Consider the following 19,439-nt stretch of genomic DNA (forward strand, 5'->3'; position numbering starts at 1 on the left):
GACCCTTTTCTATGAGGTTCAACAAGTCTCCTTAATTCTGTCCTGTTATCCCACCCTCCAAAGCATCTATTCATGAGTCAGACCTGTGACCTCATCATCCATTAAAGCCACACATGTCACCAGACTTGGCTGGAAACATGACAGTCACTAGTGGAAGGTCTGCATTTACTCAAATGATCTGCCTTTATAATTTGATGCAAGTACCTTCCTTGTCAGACACATCTCAGCACCAGAAATGTATGGTCAGTGGTCGTTAGTTGCAGGACTAACCTAGGAGCATGAGAATACAGGGTCCTGCAGCCCAAGGAAACAGAAGATACAACAACGGTTGGATTCATGAAATGCTCAATGGGCGATTACCAGCTTCACTGTGAAGAAGAAGCTCTTCGGGGGTTATAGTAGAGTCTGTATAAGCAAAACCTCCAATGGGTGGAAGGTTTTAAATTGATTCTCTGGGCAACCTTCAACACTGCACTACCATGAATAGCAGCAGTCCAGACTAAACCTCTAGGCAATGTCCCCTGCGCATGGAAGTGCAAGCAACCCCAGAATTGTTTCAGCCTTCTTTGCCTCATCAGTTCCCTATAGTGCAGCGAGCAAGGGATCAGATCTTGATTTACCCTCTCTCATATAGGGGACAAACCACAAAAAAAGAATCTGAATAGTGGATAGTTTGAAATTAATCTTAATCACTACCAGTGTTCTAGGCAACCTCCCAGAAGACTGTTTATAAGTCTGTCTGTGCTGTTGGAGAGGGAGGCCTGCCATATGGAAAGCAGTCTGTTACTTCCACCAGTGGGAGCACTCTACCCCGATGCTTCAGGTCCTGTCCCCATGGCATGTAGTTGAGTGTGGTTCGGTGCTCTCTGGCCCTGTGGAGAGATCCAAATGTGTCTAAGAAAGGCGCAGCATTCAATGCAGAGTGTGTGTGTTTGCAGAAAGAAGGAAGTCGAAGTTTCGAGCAGTGAAGAGAGAAAAAGAGGAGATGAAAAGCAGAAGTAGGAGGAGGATCGAAATAGTGGGAAGGAGAAGGAGATTCAAAAGACTTGGGGTGAGATACGCAAAGAGGGGAGTAGTAATAAGAAATACAGGTGACATCCAGACTGGAAGAGGGAGGAAAAGGAAAGTCAGCTCCGGATGAGATTGAGAAGGGAGGAACAGTTGAAGAGGAGGAGGGTTAAAGAACAGTAATGAGGTGGGAGTGGGAGAGCAGGAAAATAGAGACCAAACGAGCAGACAAGGGTGAAAGACAGATAGCACAGAGCTAGGAGGAAGGTGAAAGAAAAGTATTGAGATAGAAAAAGGAGAGCGAGAGAATACAGAGTGATGGAGCGGAGGAAGTCGAAATGGGGGGATCATCTCAAGATAAGGATTTTAAAAGAAAATATTGGGGTGGAAGGAAAAAGGAGAAGAAAGTGTGGCAAATAGAAAGAGGTGAGGTTGAGAGGAGCAACCTCTGGATAAGAGGAGGTGAGAAGAAGGATTGGGGACACGGATGGAAGGAGGGTAGCACATAAGTATTGATTAAGAAAAAACTAGAGGAAGACAGATGAAAGAGAGAAAATAGTGGAGGTTGAAATAGAAGGATGGAAGCCAAGTGGGGAGGTGAGGATGGCCCATCATTGCGGGGTGTTCAAGAGGTAGCTAGGGGAAGGAGATAGTGGCAAGGATACCAGGAGACAGAGGGTGCTTCCAGCAATTGAGCCATAAGTCTTATAGACATATACAAATCCAGTGTTCACAGAGTCTGTGGTATAGTCTGCAAACAGTATTCTGTACCCGTGACTACAATATATAAGGCCCAGGGAAGGCTGATGCAACATTATTTAGGTTTGAAACCCTAAATTATGAGCCAATGGCCACACAAGACGTTAGATATGCACCTGCCCACCTGTGAGACAAATATCCTGACAAGGCATGATAGAACAATCACTCACCCAAGACAAGAAAGAAGTGCAGATAACAGTTGAAACCCAACATAAGGTGAATGACTTTTGTTGGACTAGCAGGTGGTGGCTTTGACAGAATTACAGACAACAATCTTCAAATGTTGATTTCTTTCATTATCCCCAATGTTTCTGTTCGGCCCCCCCCCCCCAAACCTTCCATATTTGCTGTTTTTCTGTTGATCCAACTGCAGTGGCAGTGTTAGGACAGGTTCCAGTGGGTAGAAAGAGAGAGAAGGAGTGTACCAGAGCATAACCTGTGTTGGCCAAGACAAGAAATCCACACAGTAGCAAGGTAGCAGCAGGAAGGTGACACGCAAGAGCAAAATCTGTGTTAACTAAGCCAAAAAGCCCAAACAGCAGCAAGGACAGAGAAGAGCGTAGCTCGGCCAGAGCTTGAGGGGTCAAACAAGGCTATGAGGTCAGATGGGAACCTAGGTCCTAGAGTGGCAAGATCAAACCTTTAGATAAGCCTGCTGACAGTTCTGAGGCACACATCCCAAATACCGATGTCTTGTACACGTTGGCAGATCCAGGTGACGGGGGCAAGGAAAACCTATCTGAATGTGCCCGGTATTGGGGAGAAAACCTACATGCTAGTAGGTATTTTCTCAGAAACTCAGCAGAAACCCTAGGGCATGAGAGGTCGTATCCACATATATTCTGGCAGCAGCGCAAGGTGTCGCCTCTTTCTACAGTCCAGGACAAAGATAACAACAAAGCCAAGACCAGTCCGTGGACAAGACATGGCCGACAACAAGTCAATGACCATGCTTGGAGAAAGTCTAAGAGCCACAATCAAGGCACAGACATTGTTAGAGAATGTGCTGGAACTCTTTACATCCCTGTGACTGTAAATTACTTACAGGACACTTTACTAAGTGAATGCAGAAGAGTTTTTGAAATTAGATTAGGGATGGATTCTCTACATTTTCTTTTTTTTGCTCAGCCCCTTGCACTGTACATACTTTATCTATCCTGTTTTGCTTTGACCTGTGCCTTTTTTAGTTGCATCTTATCCTAAAAGCCTTCCTCCAAGCCTGACCATGAAGCTAGAGAAGTTCCAACTCAAAAATACAAGTGCACACAGTCTCAATGGGCGCCTCTCCCTAAGAATTCAAGCTCATGTACTCAGGATTTCCAAAGTATTAGAAAATGTATTAGAAAAAAGAATTAATCCATTGACTTTCAAGACAATTCATCTGATATATACATGATATGTTAGTCAACTCTGCTTCAACAAAATAAATCCAAAGGTAAACCTAGTCTGTCTGATGTGACTGTGGTTCAACAATTATATCCAAAAAACACATGTAATCAGCCAACACATGTTTCGAGCTAAGCTCTTCCTCAGGGCGGTAAATACATATATACATTTACCATTCCAAAAATAAATCATAATACAAGTACATGACAAACAATTAGAGAAGAAATGCACAACAAAGAGAAAAAATAAAACAGAAATATACAGTTACAGATATGCATCTAATATCAATCATTACCTACCGTTTTAACTGAATGACATGTTCTAGTGTCTAATAAAGTGAAGCTATAGTTACTAACTCATTAGAAGTACATTGGGGGTCATTACAAGTATGGCGGTAGGGGGTTAACAGCACCAGTAAGGATGCCGGTGCCGTTAACCCCCGACCGCTGCATTCCGAGGTCCCTTAGCGGGTCCCACTAGGGCCGGCTGGTTTTACCAGCCGCCCTTAGCGGGACCCGTTAAGGGACCATGGAGCTAATAATGGGCCTGCTATTTGCGGGCCCATTATTAGCCCTTTCCCCATTCCCATTGAGCCCTATAGGGGCTCAATGGGAATGGGAAATGATTTTCGAAATGGGGATTTACCGGGTCCGCATAGGTCAGAATGTCCCGGTAAGTCCCCATTCCGACTACCCGGACCCGGACCCGAGTTTGGAGGCAGCCATGGTGCTAATAGCACCATGGCTGCCTCCAAACACGGAATGACCCCCATTGTGTTAGTAGTATCCACTGTCTTGGGACTTGTACAGTGCAGTTAGGAAGGTTCTGGTACAATTGTAAAAAAGAATCAAAATAAATGTCATGAAGTAACTTAGATGTGTGTTCATTTAAGTGTGAGCACCAAGTGTGGTGTGATCCACCATGTCCATGTAACTGAAATTAATGTTAAATATAAATATTGTTAAAATATGACTCCAAAAGAACCACATCATAACTGAAACTGCAATTCTTCTTTAAACCTGTGTACAGGAAATGTGTGCTGTGAGTAGGTTTTGCTGAAGTTAATACAGGTACATTTTCTTCCCGTCAGTACTGATTAAATCTTAAAATGTTATGTACTTACTTAATATTGTGTGTACAGCAAGGTAATCTGTGCCTCTGCTGAACTGCTGCCAGCACTTGTGCAATTCCCTTGAAATGGGAGATAATGGGCCTCATTCCGAGGTTGGTGGTAGTCATGGCGCTATTTCCGCCATGACTGCCACCAATAACGGGTCCGGCACTGGTCTAGTTCAATGGGGACTTACCGGTGCAGTCCGACCTTTGCGGGACCGGTAAGTCCCCATTGAAAATGCGAGTCCCCTTTCCCATTGAGCCCCCATGGGAATGGGGAGGGCGTAAATAACGGGCTGCCGTATGTCAAGCCCATTATTTGCGCCCTGGTCCCTTAACGGGTCCCGTCCACAACGCCAGGTCAGAACAGGCGTTAAAGGAGGAACCCCCTAAGGGACCTCGTAGGTCTCCTTACCGGTGCCCGGTATCCCTTACCGCCCAACTTGGAATGAGGCCCAATGTGTTGAAAGTATAACAGCTTGTTAACTGTGTTAAACCTTAAAGCAAAAACGGTGTTCATTTTATAACAGTGTGATGTAATTGATTGAATACAAACCTGCTGGAGCTCACTATGCAATGCACAGTCTGCATTACTCTCCTGCTAGCGCTCTCACTGAAGTATCTGATAAATACTGCAAAGTAAGAGCATTGTTTTGATTAGTGCACAGTGTGTGTGATCATCCGCTACAAGATACACTATTTCCAACCAAAAGGCAAATTCTGCTAAGCGATTCTAACTGGATCACTTAGCAGAATTATCGATTGCTAGGAAAACATTCTGTGGTTTGGAGAAACTTGCGAACCGCGGTATGATAGTAGCATAGGAAAGTGTTTGGTTGCCATGCAACATAAGATAGATCACAATGAAAACTGTAAAAGGGATATCATAAGTCCTGTTGAAATACTCTTGAACATTGGGCGCCTTGTTAGCCCATATCAATAATGCTGTTAAAGTAATACCCAGTGCGTATTATTTGCAGTCTGATCATATTAAATTATGTGAAACGGGCACATTGGAACCTATGCCTAGGTGTTCTCACAATTCTAGGTAAAATATGATATGCAATGTGGTAAGGAAACCGTGCAAGACGCCTACCCGATACTACTGGGTCTGTTCGCATGCATTGCTCTAATGGGGCACTATATCTGGGCACTGTTATTTCGATGGGCCGAGGATCTTCAAGAAGTATAACGCAGTATATAAGCCGTGATGGAGAATATTCCGCTCCACTGACGAAAATACACTATGGCTATGGACACTGTAGATGGACTAGCTTCACTCCTGAATAGTGTGTTGGAAACAGTGAACGCCATGTTGGACCTGAACATGAAAGGCCTAATATGTTGGCCAAGGACTCTGTTGAAATTAGTTGGCAGGGACACCAAACTTGTGCATGTGATTAGGCAATCTTATTGAATTGCTGTAATTATGTGTAATGATGTGGTTGCTTGACATGGCATGAAATATTTGCTGTGACTAAATGAAATGAACCTGTTATTGCCTTGCTGAAATGCACTGAGAGTTCCTATGGCTTACCTCTACATTGGCACATGTACAGAGAGCATCAACCAATATTACATCTCTTTACAATGTGCAAAGTGGTTCTGTAGGTCATTAGCTATTGTGATGAATCCCACATACACCTCACTAAATCCCTGCCTAAAGTTTCCTCCCTGGTGACCAGAGAAAGGCAGACGCTTCCTGATCCTGACTTTGGGGTTGGTGTTCTGAGGGAGGATCACCTGGGAGGAGAAAAGGCCCAGGGGACTGAGAGGATTATGTTGGATAAGACGCAGTATTTGTCTTCCTCTCGGGAGGATGGCCCCTCAATACTAGATTTTTGAAATAATCATCCTTTCGTTCCACAAGACATACATATAAATACGGGTCCAAACAATCACAAACGCCTATGCCTTGGCAGAAATAAAAAGCCGTCCAAAATCCTAGAGACTTGTTAAGCTAAATATCTTCCTAACACCGAAAGGCATAGTGAAAGGAAATCTGTAAATAATAATGGCCTAAAAGTACTGCCATCCCAATTTCGATCAGTCCTGGTGGCTAATCCTCATTATATTCCTTTTAAGAATATTGTAAAGAACAGACTTGGGCTTAAAAGTAAAAATAAAACTCGAAAAACTGAAGTTGTTAGGCACTTCAAGCCCCATAATTTCCCCAGTACTGGGATGAGGAAGAGGGCTAAAAAGGTATATTGCAGGAGTGGTCAGATCGCTTTTTCAAATGACGCACACCTGAGGGGGGCAGAGAGGTTTCAAAGGCTCCCTCAGGTGCAGGCCATATGATATTATATGATATGATATGGCATTTATAACGCGCCTATACACAAGTGTTTCAAGGCGCGACGAGGCAAGGGGGGATGAGACAAAGGGAGGACAGACAGCGATCCTACTAGGCCAGGTGTCATTCAGATCATCCAAGTGCATGGGAAGGGGGGGAAAGGAAAAGTGTGCAGGGGGAAGGGAGAGGGGAAAGAGCAGTACATGGGAAAGTGGAATAAATAAGATAAATAAGACAAATAAAACAGCCAGCTTGTGGCAAGTGCAAGGAAGTGCAGACATAAGTGCTGGTAGAAGAACTGAAGGGATACAGAATAAAACGGTCCCCAAGTGCAAGGGTTGCCAGGGAGGCAGTGCAGGTGGGCAATTGACAGGGCCGGGGCCATAGATCAGAAAGGGTGGCCAGGTAACCAGTGCAATTTCAGTCAGGAATTCAGCAAGGGAGGGAGGAGAGAAAGCAGAAGCAAAGAGGAAGGTTTTGAGGTGTTTCCGGAACCAGAGATGGTTCTCCTCGAGTTTCAGGGAGGCAGGAAGGCTGTTCCAGAGGGAGGCCCCTGCCAAAGAGAGTGATCTGCCACCAACTCGTTGCTTGGTGAAGCGACTGACCCTGAGGGAGTTGGACGCAGAGGAGCGAAGAGCTCGAGATGGAAGATATTTAGGAAGAGAGAGTTGTAGGTATTGCGGCCCCAGACCCCAGAAGGCCTTGTGTACAATGCAGAGGGTTTTGAACTTAATCCTCGCATCCACTGGGAGCCAGTGCAGAGATTTCAGTCTTGGAGAGATACGATCCCTGGGCTTGAGGCCAAGGACAAGTCTCGCAGTCCTGTTCTGGATAAGTTGCAGAGGGCGGAGAGTGGAGAGGACCAGGGCTCTGGAGACAGTGAGCTTCTGGGGGAAGGAGAGGAAAGGAAGAATACCTCTAAGGAGGTGCAGCTGGTAGTGTGACTTCTTAGAGACGTCAGAGATGTGAGGGGAGAAGGAGAGTCGAAGATGACCCTGAGGTTTTTAGCCTTACAGGTGGGAGTGGGAGGAGGGCCAAGAGAGGCCGGCCAGAGAGCTACAGGGAAGGATGGAGTGGGTGTGCCGATGAGTAGAATTTCAGTCTTACTGGCATTAAGGCAGAGGTCGTTGGTGGCACACAATTCCTGGATGGCAGACAGACAGTCGGAGATGAGGGAAGGAGAGGAGGAGGAGGCCCTGGGTAGCCTGAAAATGAGCTGGGTATCATCAGCATAGCACTGAAAGTTGGGACAGAGAGCGGCGATGCAGTGGGCAAGGAGTGCCAGGTATTGGTTGAATAGCCAGGGAGAGAGGTAAGATCCCTGGGGGCTACCACAGGTAGAGAAAAAGATGTAGGAGAGGAAGGACCCAAGTTAGAGAAGCAGAGTAGCAGATAAAGCAAGTAGCAGAAGCAGCATGGTTCATGCAGGCAGCCCAGACAGAAGCTGCAAGAGAGAGAAGACACCGGGACCACTATGCAGCAGAAAGCAGCTGCCGGTCCTTAGTGTCTCTTGAATCCTGAAGTGCAGAGGCTGTGCAGTGGGAAGGGAAGGCAAGGGAAGCTTTCATTCCCAGGAGGCCATCTCAGCTGGCTGGCATACACTTGAGGGCCTCAAGGCTGTCTCTGGTGGCTGGCGTGCACCAGAGGATCTTAGGTGCAAATGCAAGGCTGTCTTTGGTGGCTGGCGTGCACCAGAAGGCTTCAGGAGTGTCAGGGGCCAGAGACGTCTCTATGGGAGGGCAAACGGGGCACGTGCCCCAGGCCCCCCAGGCTTGAAGGGGCCCCCACGGATCCTGAAGGGGGGGCCGGGCCACATGTTAATTTGTTGGTTGGTTGGGCTGGGCATGATGTGCTGAAAGTGAGTGCGTGTGGACACAACACGTATTACACGTGCCTGCAGCGGGAGGACAAATGCAGCTGAGCTCAACACTCCTCTGCTCCGTTGACTTTAAAGTTTAAGGCTTAAAGGTTAAAGCAACGTGATTGAGCAAGTCGGAATCGATTCTACTGCGCTTGCTCTGCCAGTGTCTCCACCCTAACATTTCAATTACAGATGTGTACAGCGTGCCGCGGACCACGTGGTCACTCTAGTGCCAGTGTGTCTGGCTTCAACGGAACACATTTTTTTTGATGAAAGGAAAAAAACATTTGTGACTGATGGGGCTCCTGTTGTCCTCGGCCAGGACTACAGGTGCCCCATCAATCACAATTGTTTCTGCCTCTGCCCCACAACACATCAACCAATGAGGAATCAAAACCTTTGATTCCTCATTGGTTAAAGTATGTTGCCATGCGGTATTTGGTTGATGTGAATTTGTGGGTGTGTCTACTTCAAGGCTCTTTCCTTCGTGCGTGCACAGTCAAGCTCTGCACGAGCACGAGGCCCCATGTGCTGCTCTTCTGAGGCTTCGCCCTATCAAGTTATTTTCTACCCGGGCCGCTGGGCCCTCACCTAACCGGTCACGCCAATGGCCGACTCTGGACCACCCCCCGCGCAATGTTTGCCTTATTTATGCAGTGTTGTGTTGTGGTGTCCGGAGGCGAGCCCAGAATTACATCCCAAGGCTTTCCGCTAGGCTAGCTTGGCATACTCCTGTCCACTCAAGAGGCAGAGAGAGCTTTGTAATCAATAGTGGGGTCAGAGTATGGGAAGCCGCTGCTTGAGCAGCAGCTGCCTTCTTCCCCACAGCCTCTTTTCTTGCCTCTCACCACTCCACCAACAAAGCCTCCCTCAGGGCCTCAGGGTGTTAGAAGCCGCCATTTCCTGAAGCATTCCCTACAGTGCCTGATGCATTTTGACTGTCACCTGTCCCGCAAAGGTGCAGATAGCCGTTTCCTGAAGCACTTGCTCCTGCCTAACGTCTTTCGTTGTCACCCTGGCCTGGAAAGTGCTAGTTACATCATAATAAAATGAGCCTTTGAGGGATTTGTGGTGGAGCCATTTGTTGTTTTAAGCGGCAGGGCCAGGGCAGCAGAATCAACAAATGCACCTGGAATCTGGGTTCTGGAGGGTGGGATGCCTGCCCCTTTGGGATGGGAAGAGACAACTCTGGGGGTGGCAGTGCCACATGATCCATGCTGACGACACAGAGAAATATCCCCGGCCAATATCACTGGGAGGCCAATCTCGGTCCCTTTAAAAAAGATTAAGATCTAGAGGTAGGACTAGGGGACAAAGCCATACAATTCCATGCCTCAAAATGTGGAAGTCATTCATTTTTGTGGAGGTCAGAAAATACTGCCCTGCTTAATTTTTTGGGAGTACACAACTTACATGGCAAAAAACATAAGAGCCAATATTTGGGTCAAGGGAGTGTGTTAATTGCCTTGGCTTCTCTTTTTACAGTCTGAGGACACCATGTGAGACAAAGGAACCGTTAGATTTGAAAGGTCTCAATTTGACCACATGCATAGAGGGAGGGACCACGAGAGTCGTTCAAGGAAAATTTTAAAAAAATATCGTTTTGGCTTCCTGGCTTATGTTTAATTGTGCATTTTGGGCCTTTTATGTCTTACAAACCTCTGCAAAGGCTCAAACTGGTGAAGATGTTCATCACTAGTTGAAGGCAAAGTTGTTATTAGCAATTTGAAATTGACAGTGCGAGTCACCTTTGGTGCCTGGTGTACTGGAAGACAATGGACCTCAACTTTATTCTTTGGGGAGAAGAACCGCCACAAAGACAGAGTATGAATTCTAATGGTTGGGCATTAACAATAAGATTAATTGACACAAGCATTGTGGCCCTTCTCAGGCACATGAACTTACTCAATGCCCGCTTCCCCTTATGAAAACCCTACTCTGTTCACCTTCTGTGGAATCAGGCTTGCTCACCAGCTTTAAAAGGGGAGAAGACCTATAAACCATGTCATAGCAGGAACGTACAACACGCTCCATGTCACTCCCACGCTCGTGCCATCTAGTCACCATGTAAGCAAACTGAAGAGAGAAATGTAGCGCCAGGCCGGCATGCAGTACCTCTGGTACATATAGCCCATTATGGGCAGGGGAAAACAGATAGGGCACTAGAGGTGGTGATTTTGCAGGTGGGGGTGTAACAGGCAATTCTGCTGTCACGTGTGCTCAGCTCAGGCGGTAGTCAGTGCCACGGCTGATGTTTCAGGTGATGTTACACATGGTGATGTGGCAGGCCCTGCTGCTACGGCAGGTGGTGGTGCTGCAGTTGGTAGTATAGGCGCATTGTTCTGCTGCAAATGTTGCTGTTGGTGGGTTGTTACTGAGGTGCTTCGGCACTGGTGCTGCTGCTGCCAGTAGTGGTGCGACAGGTGCAGCACTCTGGTATAGTTGTCAGTGCTGCAGGTCGTATTTTACAAAGGCAGTGCTCTGCAGCAGTAGCACACGTGCAGTTCTCTGGTAGAGGTAGCAGTGCTGTAGGCATGTGCTATACTATAGTGCACTTGTTAGTGCTGCAGGTGGTGTTTTAGAGATGCACCAGACAGTGCTCTGACCGTAGTAGTGGCACGGGTGCAGACGGGCAGCGCTCTAGTGTAGGTGGAAGAAGTGAGGTGCTTTACTGAAGGTGTAAGGCTGTGGCAGATGCTGAGGTGTGACAATCACAGAGCAGCTGCAGAGACACAGATATGCCTGAGCCCCCTGTCTGCATGTTACGCAGGAATCAGTTATCTTTCGCAACCCCTCACCTTCCTTCTTACCTCGCGTGCATCACACAAACTTCCTGTCATTCTAACCTGGGAAACCTTGGGGTGGGGGCTGGTGGCACATCATAGGGGCTATATATAGCCCACCCCTGTGCTAACGTTGCCCCCCTAGGCCTACACCTCAGACCTTGCATGTAGCTCATGAATTTGAAAACACCCAGTCTGCGGTCTGCACCATAGAAATGCTATATAGTGCACCACTCAATATGAGAACACCCACTGTGCAGTCAGCATCCGAGATGCCATAGACAGTGTCCCACAGACAGTGAAAGCACTCTCTTCATGCGACCTGCACCCTAGACATAATATATGGTGCATCAGTGTGATAGCACCCTGTCCTGTAATAGCACTAGATTCATGCCATGGCATCTGCTCCTTTGGTGCTCTACACAGTGCCCCGATGTGATGATCTCACCCCATGTTGCCCACACTTAGATGCGAGATGCTAGTGATAGCCCTCTTCCATGCGGTCTGCACCCTAAACACTATACAGAGAGCACCACTGTGACATTCAGTCCTCATAAGGGCTGTACCTCACAGCAGCACTTTGATGGCAATCTGACCATGCTGTCTGCCTTACATGCTACCTTCTCCACCACTGTGTCCTCCTGTGATCTGCACCACTGTGATAGCACTTCCACCATGTGGTCTGCGCCCTGGCTGGATGCATGTAGTACGCCACTGCGATAATGCTTCCCCATGCAGTCTGCACCTCACATCAATGTGATCAGATAACACCCACCTTGCACTCAATGCTATAGATAGCAGTCTTTCTGAGCAACCTGTTACTGGGTCTGCCACTTAGATAGGGGCACTGTATACTGAAAGTACTGTGCTCTCTAGTGTAGTTGTTGGAGCGTCTGGTGTTGTTCTTCAAGGAAATAGTAGTGCTTCAATATATGCTGCAGCATGCAGTACTGTTGCAGGTAACGTCACAGTGCTCTGCTTCGGGGGTTGGTGGGCGACATGGGTTTGGAGGAGGTGGGAGTAGGGTTTCGGAGGGGGGCCCCAAGGCTGTCTGTTCCCCAGGCCCCCAAAACTGTTAAGATGGCCCTGTCAGGGGCTCCAGTTCCAGGTGGCATGGGAGAAGGTAGACTAAAAGAAGCAGTTTGAGGGGTCACGAGGAGACACAGAAAAAGTCCTGTGAGCAGCGAGAGGACAGGACGTGCACATCTTAGCAGGTGAATTAACATGCTGGTGGTGAACCTAGAGCGCTCCGTACCTGCTCGCTTGTTCAAGGCAGACGTTCAGCGAGAGGGCGGCACTCGTGTATGAGTGAAAGATACCATGAAATTAATTTTGAATACTGAACTATTGAAAAGCAGCGAACGTAGCACTTGCACGTGAGTGAAAGTCGTTCTCTAAGCAGCTTTGAATACCGAACCATTGAGCATTAGTGAAAGTCTTGTATAACACAGCCAAATCACTGTAACTTTAAATGTGTGAGTTCATGGAAAACCCAGCAACCTGATGGGGCAATATTTTTGAGAAGTAATACCCGCAAGTATTGCCCAAGCCAAAACCTACTAAAATCAAGCCAAATACAATATAACCGATATTGGCAAAAGCAGTAGGGGGCTAATGAAAGTTCCATAAGTGGTGAAACCTATTAAATATATTTTGTACAACATAGGGTACATTCATGTGTAAAATCACATTGCCAAGAGAGAGGCAGACTATGATCCTATTCTTGTCAGTATTTGGTTTCCTGTGCAGTTGGGAAACAAGAGCAACAAAAAGGCTGCCCGTCTGGGAAAAGATATTCAGAAGGAGAGGAGCATTGCCTACAGAAAAGTATTAAAGAGTTTCAAAGTGAATCCTGTTTCACCTAAAAAGTTGTTAAAGGTTTTGAAGCTGCATAATATTGAATACTATGAAGCTGTTGTGAACCTCTGGTCAGTTGATCTTAACCATAACAGCACTTGTTGTTGTGAAATGCTGTTTGGGCGGGGGAGTATACCCAGATGGCAAACCTTTGGAGGAGTAGGCCTGGCATGGGAGTAAACCAGATGTGAAATGAGGTAGTAGGCTTGGCATGGGATTAAACCAGGTGGAAATCGAAGAAGTACTACAAAGTTGTCTTGACAGAGGCAATTTATGGGCTTGTGCTACTGAAGAAATGAGCCGTGTAAAGCTGCCAATAAGTTGTATTTATTTTCAGTTTTGGCAAATCATCCTGACCAAGACAATTATTGTTGCTCTGATGAACTTCAAAGCTGTCCTTTATCTAAGGAGGATAAATTCTATAAGGAAGTGGAAGTGTCTTCCATTGTCTTTGTTAAAGCATCAGAGTATGGGAACTTTCTGTTGACCAATTGGACTTGCAAAGAACTGTATTGGAACAAGGATTTCATATTTTTCTTCTCTTGAACTGTGAAGCCGAATTCAGCCTAAAATCTGTGAAAGGGGAATTCACCCAGGTTCTAAGAAGAGACTGCTGTTGCAATACGAACTCAATTATTATTGTTTTGAACTGCCATGGATTTCCTTATTTATTTGTTGTATGTTTAAGTGTGAGGGCCAGATATCCTTTAGTAGAGTGTTCCTTTAGTTTATTTTCGGCAGCGAAATTCTTGTCATGGTAGGGGTAGTGAGGCGTTTATCCAACCTTCTACGTTAATAAAATGGTATTTGTTGGGGAAACCTTACAAAGTTTTCCACCACACATTTATGAGCCCTCACACTAAGTATTGCTTGTGTCATTACTTGAGATGCTGAATCTGAGATAACAGCAGCAAAGTCTACTCATGATATAGGTGCTTGCAGTGAGAAAACAAAGGAGGTCTGAAGGGGAGAGGGGAGAGAGCCAAATGGGGAGGGAACTTGTAATTATATATACAAATTCCAGTTAACAAAAAGAAAAAACAATTATCACCTGACATATTATGGGTTGATGAATACATGAATTTTGTGATCCGTGTTCAGGTCCTCTTTAGTGGCCTGCAACTCAAAGATCAATCTGGCTTCTTTCTGCCTCATGGCTAGAAGTCTGTTGTCGCATCTGATGTCGCATCTAAACTGTTGATGCCAAAAAATCTAATACTACTTGTGTCACAACCCCTGTGTTCCTGATTGCAATGATCAGCAAGAGGATTCAATGTATTGTTAATTCTGATATAACTGCTCACATATTCGAAACCCCAATTTCTGTTTGGTACTGCCAATATATAATCTCTGGCAGACACAAACAATGCAATATACTACATAATTGGATCTACAATTGATAAATCCCTGTATGCATATTATGCTGCCATTGTATGTGGTGGAACTGATAATTCCATTCAATGCACATATTCAAAAATTACAATTTCAACCTCTGTAAAAGCCCAGAACTGAGGGCAACCACTACTGACAGGTCTATCCTGATGCTTCTTTAGAAAACTAGGACTGATAAGATTGCCCACACTTTGGGCTCTCATGAGTATCATAATGGGTTTATTCGTAGCATAATTCTTGAGGTCTTCATCCAATCTCAGAACTTTCCAGTGTTTCAACTAAATATTATGAACATCTTTGTTCTGTGCCGAAAATCTTGTTACATGTAGTAACAGCCCTTATGAAGAGCTTATCTCGAAACACGTGTTGGCTTTTTGGAAGTGCTTTTTGGATATAATTGGTGAACCACAGTCACATCAGACTGAAAAGATGTACCTTTGGATTTATTTTGTTGAACCACAGTTTATATATTAGGCTGATTATATGTCCCCTTAGGATATAATTGTTGAACCACAGTCACATTAGACTGACTATATGTAGCTTTGCATTTATTTTGTTGAACTACAGTTGACTAACATATCATGGCTATATTAGGAGAAATATCAGATGAATTGTTTTGAAATTCAATGGATGAATTCTTTTTCTAAGAAATGTTCTAATACTTTGAAAATCCTGAGTACATGATCTTGAATTCTTACAGTGAGGCGCCCAGTGAGACCCTGTGCACTTGTATTTTTGTTTTCTACTAGAGGTGTGCCAGGGAAAAACACCAAACTGTCTCAAGTGCGACTCGCAATTACTTCATAAATACCAAGCAGCTGCGCAGCACACTGAGTAATTGCACTGCTTAAAGTTCCAACTCAAACATAGAAATCTTCTGGTCAGGAGGGGATCTCCATCAGCAATGGAACAATTCAAACCTTTCTTTGGCCAAATAAGTCATGGTAGATACTCTAGCAGGCGGCTAAAAGCCAACCTTTTCTTTCGTATGGATAATAAAATTCAGTTGGAAAGCCCTTGCCTGTATGTATTCTAGCAGACCATGCTGTCTAGGCCTATCCCGTTTTTAGTTAACACTCACCATTTCCCTTTCTTTTGGAATTTCCGAATACAACTCTTTTGATCAGTGCCTGGTTTTCATGATGCTCTGTTCTTGTTCCATGTGATTTCATCGCCTGCTGTTTCATCGCCAGGCTTTTAAACGTGCACATTCGATGGAATGTGCTCATCGTTTTCTTTTTTTTTTGGGGGGGGTCCCCCCAAACTCCCTACACACACTTATTTTTTACTATTGCCCACCCGCCCAAACCCTTATTTGCCCTTTCCCACCCCCGCTAAAAAATTTGATGAGCACATACGATGTAATGTGCACGTTTAAAAGCCTGGCGATGAAACAGCAGGCGATGAAACAACGTTATACCGGCAAAACATACCTCCATGCACGTGATATGATATGATAGGTTATTTATAACGTGTTTAATACCTAGAGGTTTCTAAGCGCGGACCCTGGGGATCAAACCTGTGTTGCTCTGTGTCGTGTTGCTTCCAAGGCCAGCACGTTCCCCCTGAGCTATTTGCTATTCGGTGCATTGATGGCTATGATGATGGCGGTGCCGGGCGTGATGACATTAGAAGTTCTGACTCTTCATATTAGTGGCTGGTGCATCCTCTGGTAGCTTGCAAGGGTGGCTTGTGCTTGGGGCTGGAGATGACCAGAGTGGTCTGGCACAGGCTTTCATTTCTATATGTATTATTTTCTGTATGCTATCATTCCAGATTATGGGCTATCTGCTGAATTCACAATACAGTGTAATAGTCTTATAATATTATCGGAGGAAGGGTCTCGAAAGCCTTGTGCTTGTATCTGGAGTATGGTTACATATCTTGCATTAGTTGAATAATAAGGTATGACAGATAGATAGTTCTACCCATACCGCTGATGAGGAGGAGCTGCTCCAGCAGGCTGATTCATTCCTTCCAAGATCACACATTGATCACCACAAGTGTGGGTGATAATTGTAAACCCTGAATATTACCAAGCGCTCTGAAACTGTTAACTCTAGTATGAACCAAATATTATTGTTGGCTCCAAAGATGCTATTTTTCTTTGAAAACCATGACAAGTGTTTCTGACATCATTCCTATTCTGTGGAATAAATGACGTTTTTTTGTGGTTCCGTAGATAATATGATCAAGTCCTGCCCAGACGAGGATCTCCACCAACAGACGAGACTTCAGAAGGACAATTGCATTTCCAGTCTTCAGGCTCAAGGAGAAGCCCAAGATAAGGACCTGGATATCAAACACAGTGTTTCGAATTTTTCCAATATTTACTCATCAGGTATGTGGAATAGAAATTACCATAATTCTAAAGGTGATATGATATGATAAGTCATTTATAACGCGCCTGTTTCTAGACCCGACAAGACAAGGAAGGGGAGGCAAAGGGAGGGCAAAACAAACAATCTTACTAGGCCTTGTGTCATTCAGATTGTGCAAGTGTGAGGGGGAAGGGAGAGGAGAAATGCCAGGAGGAGTGAGGGGAGGGGGGAAAGTGCAATAGGCAAAGCTCAAGTAAGTGCTGCCGGGGTGACCAGCCCAAGTAAGTGCAAAGGGTCAGGGGACTGTAGGGTTGCAGATAAGGTCTCTAAGTGCGCGTGGGCCCCGAGGGCATTGCAAGGGCTACTGGTCGTGAAGGAGCCTGGTGCCCGTTAAGGTTTAGAGGGTGGGCAGGTAACCAGTTAGGGCAGCAGACCTGTTCATCCGCAGGGGGGGGGGGGTGGAGAGAGAGAGTGGAAAGCAGAAGCAAGAATATACTTAAAAATAGCGTGATACTCATAAAATATTAAACGTATGCTACAGCACAGGTAACACAGCCGTTGATCCAAACACAAAATGTAGAACTGTCTGTCTTTTCATACTGGCAAATCCGAAAAAATATATAAATATTCACAGCTTTTCCAGGTTCTAGTTAAAATAGGGCTGCTAATAGTAATGTCCTGAATAGATCATTATGTTGTCATTTCTGTAATACAAACCACAAAGTAATTAGAGTGGGAGACACCATTACAGTTTTCCATTGTTAGCAATTATTTCTCAGACTGCACTCTCACATTGCAATCCTTCGGTTCACATAATATTTCCCGATGCTATAAAGCTTGTGAAGCATTTGTGTTTCCTGGGAAAATTCCCCTTTCAACCCCTTAATTGCCAAGGGTGTATGTTTTCGTCCTGAACTACATAGGAAATCATGGTAAATCCTGCCCACTCCTGCACTTAAAGACACTAAACTTCAAAGTGCCTGCTGCCAATACTCCTGCGAGTATGCCCATCACTATGACACCAGTGCATGATAAACCTGGAGGCCGTGGCCAGCTGCTTCATGTCCCTATACTAAATACATGAGCACGCTTTAGGGACAGGATGAGAAAAAGGAGAGGGCATGCCGCAGAACTGCAAAGAGGATTAGGCAGAGTGCCCCAAAAGCCAGGAGACACGCGGGCCTAGTCTGACGTTAAACTGTATGGTTCGGCAGTTTTTATTTTTAACCAAAAGTGAATCAGTAAAATGTTCCCCCAAATTCTCTTTTGTCCAAGTGTTATGAGGATCCACTGTGTCCACTTGGAGCCAATGAGTGCAGAGGCAGCTCGGCAGTGGTGTAGTGCCAGATTACTTAAGGTAATCACCATTGCTCCAGCCTTCCGGACTCGTCACAGTTCCTGCTATACAAAGGCTGAGTGCCTTCCCTGATGGAAGACCCCACATTTCAGAATGTTCACATTAGGGTATCTAAACCCCTCCCAGCCTTGACCACTGACTGTGTTTTTAGCCGCATACAGGCATGAACATTGCAGGGAGGGGCATGAGAACTGTGACGATACATAATACGGCATTATCTCCAGTCCTCCCTTCCTCATCACAGTCTTTACTATATGAAGATTTCACAAGCAGTAGCTGAGTCATGTCTCGCCAATAATACCAAGGACACTGCCTTATTTTGCCACAAAACATCTATTAAAGACAAGTCAGAGGTGGCTTGCAGGATCTCGCTCAAAGTCTGCAGAGAGTGTCCCCTGATCACTAACCTATAGTGCTGAACGAAGGTGTTGGAGGCAGACTAGGCTGCTGCATTTCAAATGTCATGAATGGCCACACCCTGTGCCTCTGCCCTAATGGCAGCAATTCCTTTGGTGATTCACCCTTGCAGAAGCTGTGGCAGTGGTCTTGCTGCTGACACTGATGGTACTTTGGATCCAATGGCTCAGGGTTGATGTGGGTGGCTTCTTTCCTTTGTCCCGGGCCACCGGATGTTACAAAGAGGGTATCTCTATTTGGAAAGGAGTATATCCTCTCCAGATATAGCTTGAGGGCCCTTGCAACATCTGTTGGGTGGGCCTCATCATTACCTGTAGGGGAGTCTGCTTCTTATCTACCCACCAGTTACACTAACTTCTGATTGAGATGCAACTGGGAGCAAAATGTAGGGATGTAAGCTGATCCTGTATAAAGAATCACCATCTCATGGCCATGTCCTTAAATGTTTCTATCCTTTGGAGGGAGTCCAGTCTCCTATTCATCTAAATTATGAGACTGATACCAGAAAGGTGTTTTCCAAGAAGTAAACTTAACAGCTACCACCTCCTTCAGTTTAAAAGGGGGAAACTGAAGCTGCCTCAGTATTAGGGGAAGATCCCACTCGAACAAAGCTGCCTTCCTAGGAGGCTTTGGTATGTCAAAACGTTAAAGACTGCAGACCAGAGGCACAATGTCCTCTAGGGCTATACTTGGATCTCTGAGAACATAGAGTTTCCACTGCTAGCCCCATTTTGTATTAATCTGTGTTGAAATCCAGTATTCTCAAAGCATCATTCCACAAAGGAACCAGCTTTACAGCTGCCCACCATTTCCCCTGAACGAGTTCTGGTGCTCTGTGTATGCCTCCAGTGTGGCAGGCTTGCAGGATTAAAAAAAAACCTCCACTGCT

At 45.6% G+C, this 19,439-nt stretch overlaps 1 protein-coding gene across 3 annotated transcripts in view; it reads left to right on the forward strand.

Moving 5' to 3' along the window:
* LOC138481461 (glutamate decarboxylase 1-like) overlaps window positions 1-19,439 on the forward strand; it is a 719,240-nt gene that overhangs the window by 220,088 nt on the left and 479,713 nt on the right. For all 3 annotated transcript variants that reach the window (XM_069613613.1, XM_069613614.1, XM_069613615.1), the window contains exon 2: window positions 16,638-16,796. In XM_069613613.1, coding sequence (XP_069469714.1) covers window positions 16,638-16,796 — 159 coding nt within the window. The remainder of the gene's footprint in view (window positions 1-16,637; window positions 16,797-19,439) is intronic.

Source organism: Ambystoma mexicanum, chromosome 5p (genome assembly GCF_040938575.1).
Source record: "Ambystoma mexicanum isolate Mex_15411 chromosome 5p, UKY_AmexF1_1, whole genome shotgun sequence".
Lineage (NCBI taxonomy): Eukaryota > Metazoa > Chordata > Amphibia > Caudata > Ambystomatidae > Ambystoma > Ambystoma mexicanum.